An 18545-nucleotide genomic window follows, 5' to 3' on the forward strand; every position below is an offset into this window, starting at 1 on the left:
ATCACTATTGATCTTCATAGAATACCAGGTCATTTTGAATGTGTCAGCCTGCTTTGCGGACTCAAAAGTATATTTTCAAAGGACTCAGAGGTCGGCGTTGATGGTTGAGAATGAGCAGGACTCTGCAAATGAAATGCCAAATCAAAGTCTGGCCTTTGAAGGAGAATCAGCAGAAGACTATTTATCCATTTTTGGTGGATCTGAAAAAGCAGATTGTTCCTCTGGATCTCAATGAGTCCATGTCCCAATGCAGAATTTTTGGGTGACCGAGAACTGAAAGCCCCAATTCATCTATACACATAATAAAGTTGTAAGGACCATAAGCCGGAAAATAGTTAACTATTGCCTACATAGTAGGCATGTCCGATCGATGAAAAAAATGTTTCAATTCTCGTTTCTAAAGTAGGGAGCGCTGGCGCTTCGATATAGAAAGTATATCCGATTTTTTTCACCCAAAAATTTCGGATATTTCCGAAAATTTGTAATGATTCTAAGTGTTTCTAAAATGGCGGACGCGCATGCGCAATCGCCAAAAAAAAAAAAAGGAACCTGGGGGGGGGACTTTTACAGGGCTCTCCCGCCTTCATTTCTTGAGCTATCCTCATCAACCCTAGCCCCCACCTTTGTGTCCATCGTGGAAGCTTCTGATTGGCCGGGGAGCGGCAGCCATGTTAGGCTGCGCTAAGCTCCCATTCTAGGTAGGTTGCAGAAACAAAAAAAAAATTAGAAATATTTTTAAAAATATATTTAAAAAAATTTTTTTGGGGGGAAAAAAATTAACGAAACATTAAGAGACAATTAGAGAATGGGCCAACAATGGTTCGAATTACATTGCCGGTTGCGCTGTGAGACAATGTCTCAGAATGCGTATCAAAAAGCAAGAACAATCCAAAATAATTCCGATATACGATTCAAAACGATTTTTTGGACATGTCTACTACATAGCTTTGCCTCTGCATATATCATACAGCCTTTATATGGACAATATAAGCACTTTGTATGAACTAAAGTAGTACAGTAGAGTCTCACTTATCCAACATAAACGGGCCGGCAGAACGTTGGATAAGCGAATATGTTGGATAATCAGGAGGGATTAAGGAAAAGCCTATTAAACATCAAATTAGGTTATGATTTTACAAATTAAGCACCAAAGCATCATGTTATACAACAAATTTGACAGAGAAAATAGTTCAATACGCAGTAATGCTATGTAGTAATTACTGTATTTACGAATTTAGCACCAAAATATCACGATGTATTGAAAACATTGACAACAAAAATGCGTTGGATAATCCAGAACGTTGGATAAGGCAGCATTATCCAATGGGCTCGGGCTGTGGCGCAGGCTGGAGAGCAGCTGCAATCAGTCACTGCAATGAATCACTCTGACCAGGAGGTCATGAGTTCGAGGCCCGGCTCGGAGCCTATGTTTGTTTGTCTTTGTTCTATGTTAAAAGGCATTGAATGTTTGCCTATATGTGTAATGTGATCCACCCTGAGTCCCCTTCGGGATGAGAAGGGCAGAATATAAATACTGTAAATAAATAAATAAATAAATAAATGGCTTCCCAGTGACAAAGGACTCTTGGCACACCCTGGACTCTACACAGATATATATTCTTTCCTTTCCTTACTTAGTTTCTCCATACCTCACAACCTCTGAGGATGCCTGCCATAGATGTGGGTGAAACGTCAGGAGAGAATACTTCTGGAACATGGCCACACAGCCCGAAAGACATACAACAACCCTGTGATCCCGGCCATGAACGCCTTCGACAACAACCCGGGCTGAGTTTTAAGGTATTTATTTAATGTGCATGTTTTATTGCTGTATTGTGCTAACTACTGGTTTAAATCACTGTTTTTATTTATTTATTTATTAACGACATTTATATCATCATCATCATCATCATCATCATTTAATTACTTATTAATCACCCTCCATCCACGATGCTCTAGGCGATTTACAAGATAAAATTGTAAAGGATAAAAATACATACATACAAATATTGATTAAAAAATTAAACTAGATTAAAAGCTCTAGTAAAGAGCCAGGTCTTGAGTGCGAGGGTAAAAGGCCCCAACTCACGCATGGCTCTCATATAGGGCGGCAAGGCATTCCATAAGGCATTCCATATATCCCGCCCTTCTCACCCCGAAGGGGACTCAGGGTGGTTTACAAGTATATATACATACAACATATTATATTATATGACTATATTGCAATATTATTAGTAATATTGCATGTAAAATAAATATACAATTATAATAGTGAATGTTTACGATGTTATGTTGTTATGATGGGCATGTCCCTATGGTAAGCCGCCCCGAGTCCCTTTGGGGAGATGGTGGCGGGATACAAGAATAACATTATTATTATTATTTTATTATATCACAGCAAACAAGATAGATATGCTGGATTTCATATCACAAAATCACAAGTCGAACACTTCCTAAGTGTCTAGGACTGTGTGATGTATTTTCGGATGATGCGTGCAGATCCCAGTAGGGTGGCCTTTTGCAGTTGGCAGATCGTAATTTTGTCAATGTCTATTGCTTCCAAATGCCGGCTGAGATCTTTTGGGATGGCACCCCATGTGCCCATCACCACTGGGACCACCTGCACTGGTTTCTGCCAGAGTCTTTGCAGTTCAGTCTTGAGGTCCTGATAGCGGCTGAGTTTTTCCTTTTGTTTTTCGTCAATGCGACTGTCACCTGGGATGGCAACATCAATGATCCAAACCTTTTTCCTTTCCACAACTGTGATGTCTGGTGTGTTGTGTTCCAGAACTTTGTCAGTCTGGATTTGGAAGTCCCACAGTATCTTTGCGTTCTCATTTTCCAATACTTTTGCCGGTTTGTGATCCCACCAGTTCTTTGCTGCTGGGAGGTGGTACTTGAGGCATAAGTTCCAATGAATCATTTGGGCCATGTAGTTGTGCCTCTGTTTGTAGTCTGTCTGTGCAATTTTCTTACAGCAGCTGAGGATATGATCAATGGTTTCGTCGGTTTCCTTGCACAGTCTGCATTTTGGGTCATCAGCTGATTTTTCGATCTTGGCCTGAATTGCCTTTGTTCTGATGTCTTGCTCCTGGGCTGCAAGGATCAGGCCTTCTGTCTCCTTCTTCAGGGTCCCATTCGTGAGCCAGAGCCAGGTCTTCTTAATATTATTATTATTATTATTATTATTATTATTATTATTATTATTTTATTAATACCATGCCTTACTTTGGAGCAGCTACTTTTGCCTGTTAGGAAAGAACATTCACCCCAAGTAAGCAAGGCATGGCTGGCACCTATGATCGAGTCTGCGCCCCTTTCTCTCTCTTCTCAGCAATTTGCTTGGCTCCGTACGTGTCGAGGCAGAGGAGCCGTCTATGCCTCTTGTGAACTGTCAGCAGACTGCTTTCTAATGAGAGGGCACTCCAATTAGGCTAAGGAGGGTCTAAATGGGTTTGGAAACACCCTGATTGTAATCCTGGCTTTGCCACTGACTCGCCTTGACACTTTAGGAGACTCGTCTAGTGGATCTGTGCCGTAACCTGCCTTCTTCCAGGAGCTAAGAAGACCTGCTGGAAAGTAACTGCAATCATAAGATTCAGGCTGGATATACATTCAAAGTGCAGTGAGTCTGCACTGCCATATAATCCATTCAATGCAGTTAGTCTGCATTCTGAAACCGCATTATATGGCAGTGTGCTACAGTGGCTAAAGGGTTGTCTAAGGCAGGGGTCCCCAAACTAAGGCCCGGGGGCTAGATGCGGCCCTCCAAGGTCATTGACCTGGCCCCCGTCCTCATTTTAGACTTAGGCACAACAACAACAATCCTACTTAACTTGACTATCTCATTGGCCAGAAGCAGGCCCACACTTCCCATTGAAATCCTGATAGGTTTACACAGTATGTTGGTTAAAATTGTTTTTATTTTTAAATATTGTATTGTTCTTTAATTTACTAATACAGTAGAGTCTCACTTATCCAACATAAACGGGCCGGCAGAATGTTGGATAAGCGAATATGTTGGATAATAAGGAGGCATTAAGGAAAAGCTTATTAAACATCAAATTAGGTTATGATTTTACAAATGAAGCACCAAAACATCATGTTAGACAAGAAATTTGGCAGAAAAAGTAGTTCGATACGCAGTAATGCTATGTAGTAATTACTGTATTTATGAATTTAGCACCAAAATATCACGATATATTGAAAACATTGACTACAAAAATGCGTTGGATAATCCAGAACGTTGGATAAGCGAGACTCTACTGTACAGTGCAATCCTAATAATATAATATATCGTGTATACATATAATATTGATAATAATATTTTAATGAAATACCATATAATATTTATTTACTCATAACTGTATTTCTACCCCGCCCTTCTCACCCAATAGGGGACAGGGCGGCTAATAATAATAATAATAACAATAATAATACAATATAATAATATTGTATAATAGAATAATATTAATTATACATTATTTATCAAATGAAATATTACTAATAATATTATGGTATAGTGGTATAGTACAATATAGTAATATATAATGCTAATATTGTGATATGCTAATAATATAATATATTGTATGTACATATAACTTGTAAGCCGCTCTGAGTCCCCTTCAGGGTGAGAGAGGGTGGGGTATCAATGTAAACAAATAAATAAATAAATAAATGTTGTTGTGTTGTGTTTTTTTTTGCTCTACAAATAAGACATGTCCAGTGTGCATAGGAATTTGTATTTTTTTTTATGATAATTCGGCCCCTCAACATTCTGAGGGGCCATGAACCGGCCCTCCACTTAAAAAGTTTGAGGACCCCTGGTCTAAGGTAAAGGTAAGAGTTTCCCCTGACGTTAAGTCCAGACATGTCTGACTCTGGGGGTTGGTGCTCATCTCCATTTCTAAGCTGAAGAGCCAGCATTGTCCGTAGACACCTCCAAGGTCATGTGGCCATAGGCATGACTGTATGGAGCGCCATTACCTTCCCGCCAGAGTACCTATTGATCTACTCACATTGGCATGTTTTTGAACTGCTAGGTTGGCAGGAGCTGGAGCTAACAGCGGGCGCTCACGCCGTTCCCGGGATTTGAACCTGGGACCTTTCGGTCTGCAAGTTCAGCAGCTCAGTGCTTTAACACACTTCGCCACCGGGGCTCCTTAAAATAATGTATAAATATTAAAATAAATAGAGTGTCCCTACTTCACGGATTTTCACATTGCGTGTGGTCCTGGAACCTAACCTCTACAATAAGTGAGGGAACGCTGTAGTCCATTCAATGCAGTTAATCTGCATTCTGAAACTGCATTATATGGCAGTGTAGACCCAGCCTCGGTGTGCTACAGTTGCCAAAGGGTTGTCTACGGATGGGAAATATATTGAGTGCTTGTAGGGATGGTTTTAGTATTTCTCCGTACAGTGTTCCCTCGCTACTTCGCGATTTGCTTTTTGCAGATTCGGTCTTTTGTGGGTGCAGTGGGAGTGTATACAGTAACTACTAAAATAATGTATAAATATTAAAATATAGCGTCCCTACTTTGCGGATTTTCACTTTTTTGCGGGTGGTCCTGAAACGTAACACTCGCCATAAGTGAGGGAACACTGTATAACTTACCTGGTAGGGCTGTTTGTGATGGGCCGCAGGATGCAAAGGTAACATATGAGTACACTTTGATATAGAAAGTATTACGAGGGTTGAATGAAAAGTAATGACTTCACCTTCGTTACTTGATTTTAATAAATCAAATGCAGAAATAATCCTTAAAATGTGTTCTTTAACTACCACTATTCACTTTTCCATATAATCACCAGACAATTGGATACATTTCTGCCAACGATGAACATGTTTTCTGAAGCCGTCATGGAAGAAGTTGACACTCTGTTTCCCTACTTCGCACTTTAACAACACAATCGTTCAATGCTAAGGCTTCCTCATCTGCGCAGGGTTCCATACTTCGCACTTTAACAACACAACCGTTCAATGCAAAGCCTTCCCCGTCTGCGCAGGGTTCCATACTTCACACTTTAACAACACAACCGTTCAATGCTAAGGCTTCCCCATCTACGCAGGGTTCCATACTTTGCACTTTAACAACACAACCGTTCAATGCTAAGGCTTCATGCCAAATGGAACTGTAGAGGAGAGTCTACTAAACAAGCCAGTACCTGCCGCAGACCAGGATTGCTATCTGTGAAGGACTTACAAAGGTGGAGGCATTACTTTTCATTCAACTCTCGTATATGTGGACTTCTTCTGCAATCTACTGTTTGGTCGTTGTTCAACCCTCATATATGTGGACTTCTTGGTCGTTGTTCACACAAAGTTTGCTCCAAGAGGAATCTGTCTTTTGTGAAGTTCAGTACACTGGGAAATACAGTAGAGTCTCATTTATCCAACACTCGCTTATCCAACGTTCTGGATTATCCAACACATTTTTGTAGTCAATGTTTTCAATACATTGTGATATTTTGGTGCTAAATTCGTAAATACAGTAATTACTACATAGCATTACTGTGTATTGAACGACTTTTTCTGTCAAATTTGTTGTATAATGCCCGGCCACTCGTTGCTGTGGCCTTGTCTGGTGGTGTTGGTGAGAAATGGTTGAGGTAGTGGTGGTATTAAATGTCTGTTGTATGGTTGTCTTTATGTTTAGTATGCATTTGGTTGTTTGTGTACTGTGAAAGTGGTGAGGGTAGAGGGGGTCTATGTCCCTGTGTAGTATTGTATAGTATTTATACGTTGTCCATGTGTTGTGAATGCTTGGATTGTGTTTTGCTGCATAGTAGAAAGGGTTGGGCTGGATGGCACTTAGGGGTCTCTCCAAACTCTTGTGCCTGTCCCCTGGGCTGAGTAGGTTGCTAGGAGACCAAGTGGGCGGAACTTAGCCTTGTAACTGGCAGCAATAGGATAAAAACAGTTATTCCTCTCCCTCTAATTAGGACTTTATTTTTCTTTTCTTTTTGTTGTATCAACCTAGAGCCGTGGATGATGGGTTGTGTTGTCAAATTTCGAGGTTGGGGGGCCTTTAGTTTTGTTGTTTTGTCCGCTGCCCTGATGCCATCACTCTTTTATATATATAGACTAGCTGTGCCCAGCCACGTGTTGCTGTGGCGAAGTATAGTGGTATGGGAAATAAAGTATTGAGGAATTGGTGGTAGTTAAGGTAAAGGGTAAAGGTTTTACCTTACATTAAGTCCATTATAAATGGCTTATATAGCTGTGTGGAAGGGCCTTGAGTTTACACTGCCATATAATCCAGTTCAAATCAGATAATCTGTATTTTATAGGCAGTGGGGAAGAGGCCCAAGTGAGGTCTAACTCTGCCTGTCCCCTGGGCTGAGTGGGTTGCTAGGAGACCAAGTGGGCAGAGCTTAGCCTTCTAACTGGCAGCAATTGGGTAAAAACAATTATTCCTCTCCCTCTAATTAGGACTTTATTTTTCTTTTCTTTTTGTTGTATGAACGTAGAGGCATGGATGAGGGGTTGTGCTGCCAAGTTTAGTGCTTGTGGGATGTGTAGTTTTGTTGTTTTGTCCTAGGCCGAAATTTCATTACCCTTTTATATACAGTAGAGTCTCACTTATCCAACATAAACGGGCCGGCAGAATGTTGGATAAGTGAATATGTTGGATAATAAGGAGAGATTAAGGAAAAACCTATTAAACATCAAATTAGGTTATGATTTTACAAATTAAGCACCAAAACATCATGTTATACAACAAATTGGACAGAAAACGTAGTTCAATACCCAGTAATGTTATGTTGTAATTACTGTATTTACGAATTTATCACCAAAATATCACGATGTATTGAAAACATTGACTACAAAAATGCGTTGGATAATCCAGAACGTTGGATAAGTGAGTGTTGGATAAGTGAGACTCTACTGTATATAGATGTTTTGGTGCTTAATTTGTATAATCATTACCTAATTTGATGTTTAATAGGCTTTTTCTTAATCCCGCCTTATTATCCAACATATTCAGTTATCCAACGTTCTGCCAGCCCGTTTATGTTGGATAAGTGAGACTCTACTGTATATAGATGTTTTGGTGCTTAATTTGTATAATCATTACCTAATTTGATGTTTAATAGGCTTTTTCTTAATCCCTCCTTATTATCCAACATAGTCAGTTATCCAACGTTCTGCCAGCCCGTTTATGTTGGATAAGTGAGACTCTACTGTATATAGATGTTTTGGTGCTTAATTTGTATAATCATTACCTAATTTAATGTTTAATAGGCTTTTTCTTAATCCCTCCTTATTATCCAACATAGTCAGTTATCCAACGTTCTGCCAGCCCGTTTATGTTGGATAAGTGAGACTCTACTGTATATAGATGTTTTGGTGCTTAATTTGTATAATCATTACCTAATTTGATGTTTAATAGGCTTTTTCTTAATCCCTCCTTATTATCCAACATAGTCAGTTATCCAACGTTCTGCCAGCCCGTTTATGTTGGATAAGTGAGACTCTACTGTAGTACCGTTTTAAATCTGAAAACTGAAGCTGTGGGCAAAGTGTGAAAGTATTTCTGCACCAGACCAATGGATTCATGGCTTGACTGTAGCCGAGACTACTGAGCTTGGGCTCTAAATAATAGCGATGGTGGAAACTAAATGCTGTTGCTATGTTCTGCTTTTTTGTGCCGCATTAAAGTGTTACTGGATTCACTCAGCAATGCTATTTAAAAAGAACATTTAAATGCAGATGGCTTTAGGCAACCCTCAAGATGGCAGTATGTGCAGACAGTATGGCACCAATCCTGCAGGGAGTTCTGCACGGGGAGAAAAAAGACGCTTCCAAGGGAGCATTTCAATATGCCTCGCTATGAATACAGAGAGCTCAAGCAATTAAAGGGGATGTGATCAATGTTATTTATACACACACACACACACACACAAATTCCAGTTGTGGGGCCGAGCTCTTTTCAGAAACACTCCTCAAGCTTGAAGGAAAGGAGACCTGACACTTCTCCAGTGTGTTGGCTTTATTTTCCGGCGCTTTGGCCCAAGATCCCCGGTTTGTTGTTTTTCTGCTTTGCATTCCAGCACGACAAAAGACGACTCGGCCCCCTCTCCCGGATCTGTCTCGCACTGAATTGAATGCAACAAGCCAGGCATCCTTTTCGGTGGACTGTTTTTCCTTCTTCGAGGAAGACGACAATGCTCTGAATCAATGCTCGGAGACGCAAAGGCATCGTAGCACGAGAAGAATTGAGAGAAGAGATGGGATCACTCTCAGAAGTCTTTACTATTAACAAAGAGACCGAGCGGCCAACAAAACATCATGCTACTGAATCACAACCACGGCAACAAAACAGTAACCGAGTCAGGAAAGGAAAGATTAACAACTCAAGTGAAAACTTGTAGCACACCTAGGATACCAAAGTCTATTTTCTGCCATGTGTGGCAAATTGTGTTTTGCTTGTAAAACAAATAAGTGGAATAGTTTTACTGACCACATATTTTTGAAATGCTTCTGCAAGGGCAGATATGAGTCTTTACATCAGGGATAGTACTTTTTCTTGCTAAGGAGGCCTGGCTCAACGTTTACCTTGGGGCGATGGGGCGGGATATAAGAATAAAGTATTACAGTAGAGTCTCACTTATCCAACACTCACTTATCCAACGTTCTGGATTATCCAACGCATTTTTGTAGTCAATGTTTTCAATACATCGTGATATTTTGGTGATAAATTCGTAAATACAGTAATTACAACATAACATTACTGGGTATTGAACTACGTTTTCTGTCCAATTTGTTGTATAACATGATGTTTTGGTGCTTAATTTGTAAAATCATAACCTAATTTGATGTTTAATAGGTTTTTCCTTAATCTCTCCTTATTATCCAACATATTCACTTATCCAACATTCTGCCGGCCCGTTTATGTTGGATAAGTGAGACTCTACTGTACTATTATTATTATTTTATGACACAGCAAACAAGATAGCTTTGCTGGGTTTCGTATCACAAAATCACAAGTCGAACACTTCCCAAGTGTCTAGGACTGTGTGATGTATTTTTGGATGATGTCTGCAGATCCCAGTAGGATCAATAATAATAATAATAATAATAATAATAATAATAATAATAATAATAATAATAATTTTATTTTATTTATAAATATTATATTTATAATTATATAAATATAATAATAAAAAATAAAATAAAATAATAATAATAGTAATATTTTATGACACAGCAAACAAGATAGATATGCTAGATTTCGTATCACAAAATCAAAAGTCGAACACTTTCCAAGTGACTAGGACTGTGTGATGTATTTTTGGATGATGCGTGCAGATCCCAGCAGGATCTATTATTATTATTATTATTATTATTATTATTATTATTATTATTATTATTATTATTATTATATTATTATTATTATTATTATTATTATTATTATTATTATTATTATTATTATTATTATTATGACACAGCAAACAAGAGAGATATGCTGGATTTCGTATCACAAAATCAAAAGTCGAACACTTCCCAAGTGTCTAGGACTGTGTAATGTATTTTCGGATGATGTGCGCAGATCCCAGTAGGGTGGCCTTTTGCAGTTGGCAGATCGTGATTTTGTCAATGTCTATTGTTTCCAAGTTCAACCTTGAGGTCCTGAGAGCAGCTGAGTTTTTCCTGTTGTTTTCATCAATGCGACTGTCACCTGGGATGGCGACATCAATGATCCAAACCTTTTTCTTTTCTACAACTGTGATGTCTGGTGTGTTGTGTTCCAGAAATTTGACAGTCTGGATTCGGAAGTCCCACAGTAACTTTGCGTGCTTATTTTCCAATACTTTTGCAGGTTTGTGATCCCACCAGTTCTTTACTGCTGGCAGGTGGTACTTGAATTATTATTATTGAATTATTATTATTATTATTATTATTATTATTATTATTATTATTATTATTATTATTATTATTATCTCACTAGGGAAGGATTTCCCTTCTGCTCCCAGATCAGAGATGCCAAATTTTTTAGTGAATGCTCTCCCCTTATAGGAAGAAATGTACCAGCAGGCGGAGAAAAAGACCCAGAACTATAAAAATTAGCCACCAAAAGGTAATGAATTCTCAGTGGTCATGAGTTCGAAGTCAACCCGAGTCGGATTGAGTGCCCATCCATTAAAAATAGCCCTGCTCGTTGTTGACCAAAGCAACCCAAAGATAGTTGCATCTATCAAGTAGGAAAATTAGGTACCGCTTATGTGAGGAGGGCGCCCCTAGTGGTGCAGTGTGTTAAAGTGCTGAACTGCTGAACTTGCAGACTGAAAGGTCACAGGTTCGAATCCAGGGAGCGTAATGAGCACCTGCTGTTAGCTCCAGCTTCTGCCAATCTAGCATCTTGAAAACATGCAAATGTGAATAGATTATGGTGATGGGAAGGTAATGGCGCTCCATGCAGTCCTGCCCATGGCCACATGACCTTGGAGGTGTCTACGGACAACGCCGGCTCTTCGGCTTAGAAATGGAGATGAGCACCAACCCCCAGAGTCAGACATGACTAGGCTTAACATCAGGGGAAACATTTACCTTTACCTAAGCGAGGAGGCCAATTTAATTTATGACACCATTAAAATCATCCAGCAGCATGTGGAAGATTGAGGAAGTAATCCATCAAAGACTCGGTATCACAGTGGATGATGAACCACAGCTCCTCCTGTGACTTGAGCATACCCTCATGAAGCTGGAGAGTGTTAAATTGTCTCTGTCTCTATGTCATATGGCATTGAATGTTTGCCATGTGTAATGTATATTGTGATCTGCCCTGAGTCCCCTTCGGGGTGAGAAAGAAGGACGGAATATAAATACTGTAAATAAATAATAAATAAAGGACCAACGATGGAAGAGATAGAGAGGGCACCCCGTTGGGTCTTCTCCATGTGCTTTGAACACCTATCAGCCAAAAGATTCAATTAATCCATTGATGGGGCAGAATATTTACTCAACATAGTCTCACTGTGCCTCCGGTGGTGCAGTGTGTTAAAGTGCTAAGCTGTTGAACTTGCGGATCAAAAGGTTGCAGGTTCAAATCCGGGGAGCGGAATGAGAGCCCGCTGTTAGCCCCAGCTTCTGTCAACCTAGCAGCTCGAAAACATGCAAATGTGAGTAGATCAATAGGTACCGCTCCGGCGGGAAGGTAACGGCGCTGCATGCAGTCATGCCAGTGGCCACATGACCTTGGAGGTGTCTACGGACAACGTCGGCTCTTCAGCTTAGAAATGAAGATGAGCACCAACCCCCAGAGTCGGACACGACTGGACTTTACCTTTTTACTAGTCTCTCAGATAAACACTGACTCTATATTCCCAGTTTTAAGACTGGGGAGACTTTCAAAGTAACTGTAGAGAGAACTTTGGCTCAAAGTGACAGAATCCATGGATTGTTTAAAGCAAGAGTGACAACAACTGTGCACCCTCAGGGTCTTGCTGAGTGACATCTACCGGTTTCTTTCACCCCGACTGCAACGGCTGGGACTATAATCAACAATTTCAACCCATGTTTCCATGAAAGTTTGGAAAGGCTCCTCCAGTGCTCAGGCATCTGGCGTTAAGCTGAGAGAGAGGCTTTGTATCCTATGGGATGAGGCATCAACATGGGAAGCAGAGGGAGTGTTTCTTTAGACGTGCTAGATTTGTCAAAGGGTTTGGAGCCTTGGAATGACTGCTATTTTGTGTATGCTCATTGTAACCAGATGAAATGCTTCCTCCTGCACCCCCTTCTTCCTCCTCCTCCTCTTCGCAATTGGAAGTGCTTCAAAGGAAGCCCTCTCCACTGTACTGGAAACAACGGCTTACATGCCGAGCTGCTTGCTTTGTTTCAGAGCTGAGCCGAAGTGTCAAAAAGATAGGCCTGATCACATCTTTCCTAGGCTAGATGATTCCCCATGATTTAGGTCTCACGTTGAGGCATCGTCTCCAATTTCTAGCTAAATATTGCTGTGGTGTTGGTGTTAAGCCAGCTTTCCGTGACCCCAACATCTTCTCATGGCAATAAGGGACCCTTGGCTTCACTTACAATATTCCGCTACTGCAGGAGATGAAAAGAAGGAGTCTCTGCACCCGCTTCTTGAAGAGGAATGTAAGGAAAAGCAAGCAAATGAAGGCAGATCCTGAGAAAGGGAAGCTCTAGAGTGGTCTAGAATGGCCATCAGATTGGAAAAAAATCAATTTATCTCCCCATACCACACTGTCATTCACCACACAACGGTGACAGTGTGGTGAATGAATTAGAACCAGACATCCTGAGGAGCGAGGTTGAATGGGCCTTAAGAAGCATTGCTAATAACAAGGCAGCAGGAGACGCCGGGATCCCAGCTGAAGAGAATCAAGAGAAGGTGGCGAGACTATACAGAAGATCTGTATAGGAAGGATAATAATATCAAGGATAGCTTTGACAGTGTGGTGAGTGAATTAGAACCAGACATCCTGAGGAGCGAGGTTGAATGGGCCTTAAGAAGCATTGCTAATAACAAGGCAGCAGGAGACGCCGGGATCCCAGCTGAAGAGAATCAAGAGAAGGTGGCGAGACTATACAGAAGATCTGTATAGGAAGGATAATAATATCAAGGATAGCTTTGACGGAGTGGTGACTGAATTAGAACCAGACATCCTGAGGAATGAGGTTGAATGGGCCTTAAGAAGCATTGCTAATAACAAGGCAGCAGGAGATGATGGGATCCCAGCTGAAGAGATCAAGCTGAAGAGATCAAGAGAAGGTGGCGAGACTATACAGAAGATCAATATAGGAAGGATAATAATACAGAGGATAGCTTTGACGGTGTGGTGAGTGAATTAGAACCAAACATCCTGAGGAGTGAGGTTGAATGGGCCTTAAGAAGCATTGCTAATAACAAGGCAGCAGGAGATGATGGGATCCCATCTGAGCTGTTTAAAATCTTGGAAGGTGATGCTGTCAAAGTGATGCATGCCATATGCCAGCAAATATGGAAAACACAAGAATGGCCATCAGATTGGAAAAATCAATTTATATCCCCATACCCAAAAAGGGAAACGCCAAAGAATGCTCAAACTTCCGTACAGTGGCCCTTACTTCCCATGCCAGGAAGGTAATGCTCAAGATCTTGCAAGGCAGACTCCAGCAAAAGACATGGAGCGAGAGTTGCCAGATGTACAAGGCAGAGGAACAAGAGACCAAATTGCCAATATCCGCCGGATAATGGAGGAAGGCAGGAAGTTTCAGAAGAACATCTATTTCTGTTTTATTGACTATTCCAAAGCCTTTGACTGTGTGGATCAAAACAAATTGTGGCAAGTTCTTGGTGGTATGGAGATAGCAAATCACCTTATCTGTCTCTTGAGGAATCTGTATAAAGACCAAGTAGCCACAGTCAGAACAGATCACGGAACAACAGACTGGTTCCAGATTGGGAAAGGAGTATGGACGTCAGGGCTGTATCCTCTCACCCTCCCTATTCAACTTGTATGCAGAACACATCATGCAACGTGCAGGGCTTGACAAATCCAATTTCTGGAAGAAACATTAACAACCTTAGATATGCAGATGATACCACTCTGACGCCGAGGAGCAGCTGAGGAGCCTTATCACCAAGGTGAAAGAAGAAAATGCAAAAGCTGGGTTGTAGTTAGACATCAAGAAAACCAAGATGATGGCAACCAGACTGATTGATAACTGGCAAACAGAGGAAGTGACAGACTTTGTATTTCTAGGTGCAAAGATTCCTCCAGCCAGGAAATCAGAAGACGTTTCCTTCTTGGGAGGAGAGCAATGGCCAACCTGGACAAAAGAGTGAAGAGCAGAGACATCACACTGGCCACGAAGGTCCGCATAGTGACAGCAATGGTCTTCCCCATAGTAACCTATGGCTGGACTTTAAGAAAGGCTGAGCGAAGGAAGAGAGACGCTTTTGAACTGTGGTGTTGGGCCTTAAGAAGCATTGTTAATAACAAGGCAGCAGGAGAGTGCCTTGGACCTTGGCGAGAAGATCTAACCAGTCCATCCTCCAGGAAATAATGCCCGATGGCTGCTCACTGGAGGGAAGGATATGAGAGGCAAAGCTGAAGTATTTTGGCCACATCATGAGGAGACAGGAAAGCGTGGAAAAGATCACGATGATGGGGAAAATGGAAGGAAAAAAGAAGAGAGGCTGACCAAGGGGAAGATAAATGGATGGTCTCCTTGAAGTGACTGGCTTGATCTTGAAGGAGTTGCGAGTGGTGACGGCCAACAGGAAGCTCTGGCGTGGGATGGTCCATGCGGTCACAAAGAATCAGAAGCCACTGAACAAATAAACAACAAGAGTGGTCTCCTGGCCACACTTATTTATTTACAGCATTTATATTCCGCCCTTCTCACCCCGAAGGGGACTCAGGGCGGATCACATTACACATATAGGCAAACATTCAATGCCGTTTAACATAGGACAAAGACAAACAAACATAGGCTCCGAGCGGGCCTCGAACTCATGACCTCCTGGTCAGAGTGATTCATTGCATGATTCATTGCAGCTGCTCTCCAGCCTGCGCCACAGCCCGAGCCCTTTCCCTTGTGTTCCTTTTCTAGACCTACCGTTAAGTAAAAGAAGATAAAGGCAGAGAGAGAGAGAGAGGCTAAAACACAAAATAAAAGAGATATAATATGGTTTTAAGGAATGTAGCACTTTTTGGCCCCGTCTACATTGCCGTATCATGCAATTCCAGAATGCAGTTCAACTGTATTGAATGGATTATATGAGTCTACACTGCCAGGTAGTCCAGTTCAAGGCAGTTCAACTACATTCTGAAGCTGCATTTATATCGCAGTGTAGATGGGTCCTAAGTCTTCCCAAAAGATGGGCGCAGCTTTCCTACCAAGAGGAAGTTTTATCCCAGATGTAAAGTCTGTTTTCTTTGGGAGAGAAACGACCGTAGATTCTCACACAGTGGAAACATCTCGTATAGCATTTTATACCATGGAGTTCTAGGGTAGGCTTTTGAAAAAACTGAATTATTTTCAAAGAAATAATAATATACAAAACTAACTGTGTCCGGCCACACGTTGCTGTGGTGAAGTATGAGGCCCCTTCTACACAGCTGTATAAAATGCACACTGAAGTGGATTATATGGCAGTGTGGAGTCAAGATAATCCAGTTCAAAGCAGATAATATAAGATTATAAATGGGTTCTATAGCTGTGTGGAAGGGCCTTGAGTCTACACTGCCCTATAATCCAGTTAAAATCTGATAATCTGTATTTTATAGGCAGTGTGGAAGAGGCCTAAGTGAGGTCTAACTCTGCCTGTCCCCTGGGCTGAGTGGGTTGCTAGGAGACCAAGTGGGCAGAGCTTAGCCTTCTAACTGGCAGCAATTGGATAAAAAAATAATTCCTCTTCCTCTAATTAGGACTTTATTTTTCTTTTTTTTGTTTTGTTGTATGAACGTAGAGGCATGGATAAGGGGTTGTGCTGCCAAGTTTAGTGTTTCTGGGATGTGTAGTTTTGTTGTTTTGTCCTAGGCCGAAATTTCATTACCCTTTTATATATATAGATATAGATTTGAAAGCTGGGCTGACAGGAGGAAATTTTAGGCCAGGAAAGGAGGCTGGATTCCTCTAGGATGCTTCTGGGACAACTAGTCTCCAGAGTTTTTTTCCGATCCACATGAAGTTGAGGAAAACAGCCCCTTTCTAGGAAAATAATTTGGTCAGAAAACTATGTGCAATTTCGTATTTTTCCAGGGACAACGAAACAGTAAACATTAACAGGACTTGGTGAGACCCCTGCACCCTTTTTCCGCCGTTGCTCCAGCCCAATTTTGGGATGGCTACAGCCAGGAACATGGTGGTTTCCCCTTTCGTAACACTCCCTTCCTCTGAATGAAAAAATATATATAATTATGTATTGCTTCTTTAAACCTAACCAGTCCTTCTTTGCATCTGAAATTGTCTTCAACGAATTTTATTCTCTTGTCCCAAAGACTCTGGGAATTTTATCCTTAATTGTAGCCATAACAACAAAGTCTGGATATCTCTTTGGTTAAAATGAAACACACACACACACATACACACAAGAAAGCAACACACTGCCATGTATGCTCCTATTTTGGACCACGGCGGATGGCACCAAAGTGTCTTTTCAAGAAGGAAGCATCGGTGGTGAGCTGTCTGCTCGCTGGAAGTTGAAGGTCCCTGACTTCTCCGCCTCTCATACGGTGGTCGCCGGGCCGTAATGAAACAAGAGCGGAGACGTCTCTTTGATCCGGACATAAAACCTGCCGTCGGGCCAAGCCTTGTGGAGCGAGAGAGGCAGGAAGTCATTGGGAAGCCACTGCTCGGCTTTGTCGGATATGAACACGAGCCCAAAGTGGCCCAATTGTTCTTCGCTGTAGCAAAAGGCGTCGGCGGTTCCGAGGACGTCGCGCGAGACCACGTTCATCTTCTGCACCACCAGTTTCACCACGTCTTCGGCTGACATCTTGTTGGTGATGTGCAGCTGTGCGGAAATAAAGGACAGTGAAACAAACTTGGCACATATACCCCCCATGACCCTCTCTACGTCCTGGTGCCGTTTGTTGGATAACACTGAATTCCTGAGACCACTGCGATGCCCACCAATGACTGATCAAGACTAAACTTGGCACATGCAATACTTTCACTCACTCCCTGAGACCACTGCAGCACATGCAGCCCCCATGACCCACTGTACACCCTGGCACTGTTTGGAGGGGGATGGACCGTGGACGATGGGACTTGCAATACTTTCACTCACTTCCTGAGACCACTGCGACCCTCACCAGTGATTGATCAAGACTAAACTTGGCACATGCACTACCTTCATTGACTTCCTGAGACCACTCTGGCACATGCAGCCCCCATGACCCACTGTACACCCCTGGCACTGTTTGGAGGGGGATGGACCATGGACGATGGGACTTGCACTACTTTCACTCACATCCTGAGACCACTGCGACCCCCGCCAATGACTGCTCAAGACTAAACTTGGCACATACAGCCTCCGTGACCCACACTACACCCTGGCACTGTTTGGAGGGGGATGGACCATGGACGATGGGACTTGCAATACTTTCACTCACTTCCTGAGACCACTGCGATCCTCACCAATGATTGATCAAGACTAAACTTGGCACATGCACCACCTTCACTGACTTCCTGAGACCACTGCAGCACATGCAGCCCCCATGACCCACTGTACACCCTGGCACTGTTTGGAGGGGGATGGACCATGGACAATGGGACTTGCAATACTTTCACTCACTTCCTGAGACCACCGCGACCCTCACCAATGACTGATCAAGACTAAACTTGGCACATGCACTACCTTCACTGACTTCCTGAGACCACTGCAGCACATGCAGCCCCCATGACCCACTGTACACCCTGGCACTGTTTGGAGGGGGATGGACCATGGACGATGGGACTTGCACTACTTTCACTCACATCCTGAGACCACTGCAACCCCCACCAGTGACTGATCAAGACTAAACTTGGCACATACAACCCCCATGACCCATTCTCCATCCTGGCACTGTTTGGACATTGATGGACC

The 18545-nt window shown here is 42.0% G+C and overlaps 1 protein-coding gene and 1 long non-coding RNA gene across 3 annotated transcripts in view; one reads left to right on the top strand and one right to left on the bottom strand.

The window, feature by feature from the left end:
• LOC134294218 (uncharacterized) overlaps window positions 1-18545 on the top strand; it is a 98933-nt gene that overhangs the window by 14653 nt on the left and 65735 nt on the right. For both annotated transcript variants that reach the window (XR_010001189.1, XR_010001188.1), the window contains exon 2: window positions 1639-1800. This is a non-coding gene — a long non-coding RNA (uncharacterized LOC134294218). The remainder of the gene's footprint in view (window positions 1-1638; window positions 1801-18545) is intronic.
• Window positions 9241-18545, bottom strand: part of LOC103281463 (ankyrin repeat and fibronectin type-III domain-containing protein 1) — a 292661-nt gene continuing 283356 nt past the window's right edge. The window contains exon 24 of the mRNA XM_062964550.1: window positions 9241-17471. Within this exon, the coding sequence (XP_062820620.1) occupies window positions 17184-17471 (288 nt within the window). The 3' untranslated portion in view covers window positions 9241-17183. The remainder of the gene's footprint in view (window positions 17472-18545) is intronic.

The sequence above is a fragment of the Anolis carolinensis genome, unplaced genomic scaffold, assembly GCF_035594765.1.
Source record: "Anolis carolinensis isolate JA03-04 unplaced genomic scaffold, rAnoCar3.1.pri scaffold_13, whole genome shotgun sequence".
Lineage (NCBI taxonomy): Eukaryota > Metazoa > Chordata > Lepidosauria > Squamata > Dactyloidae > Anolis > Anolis carolinensis.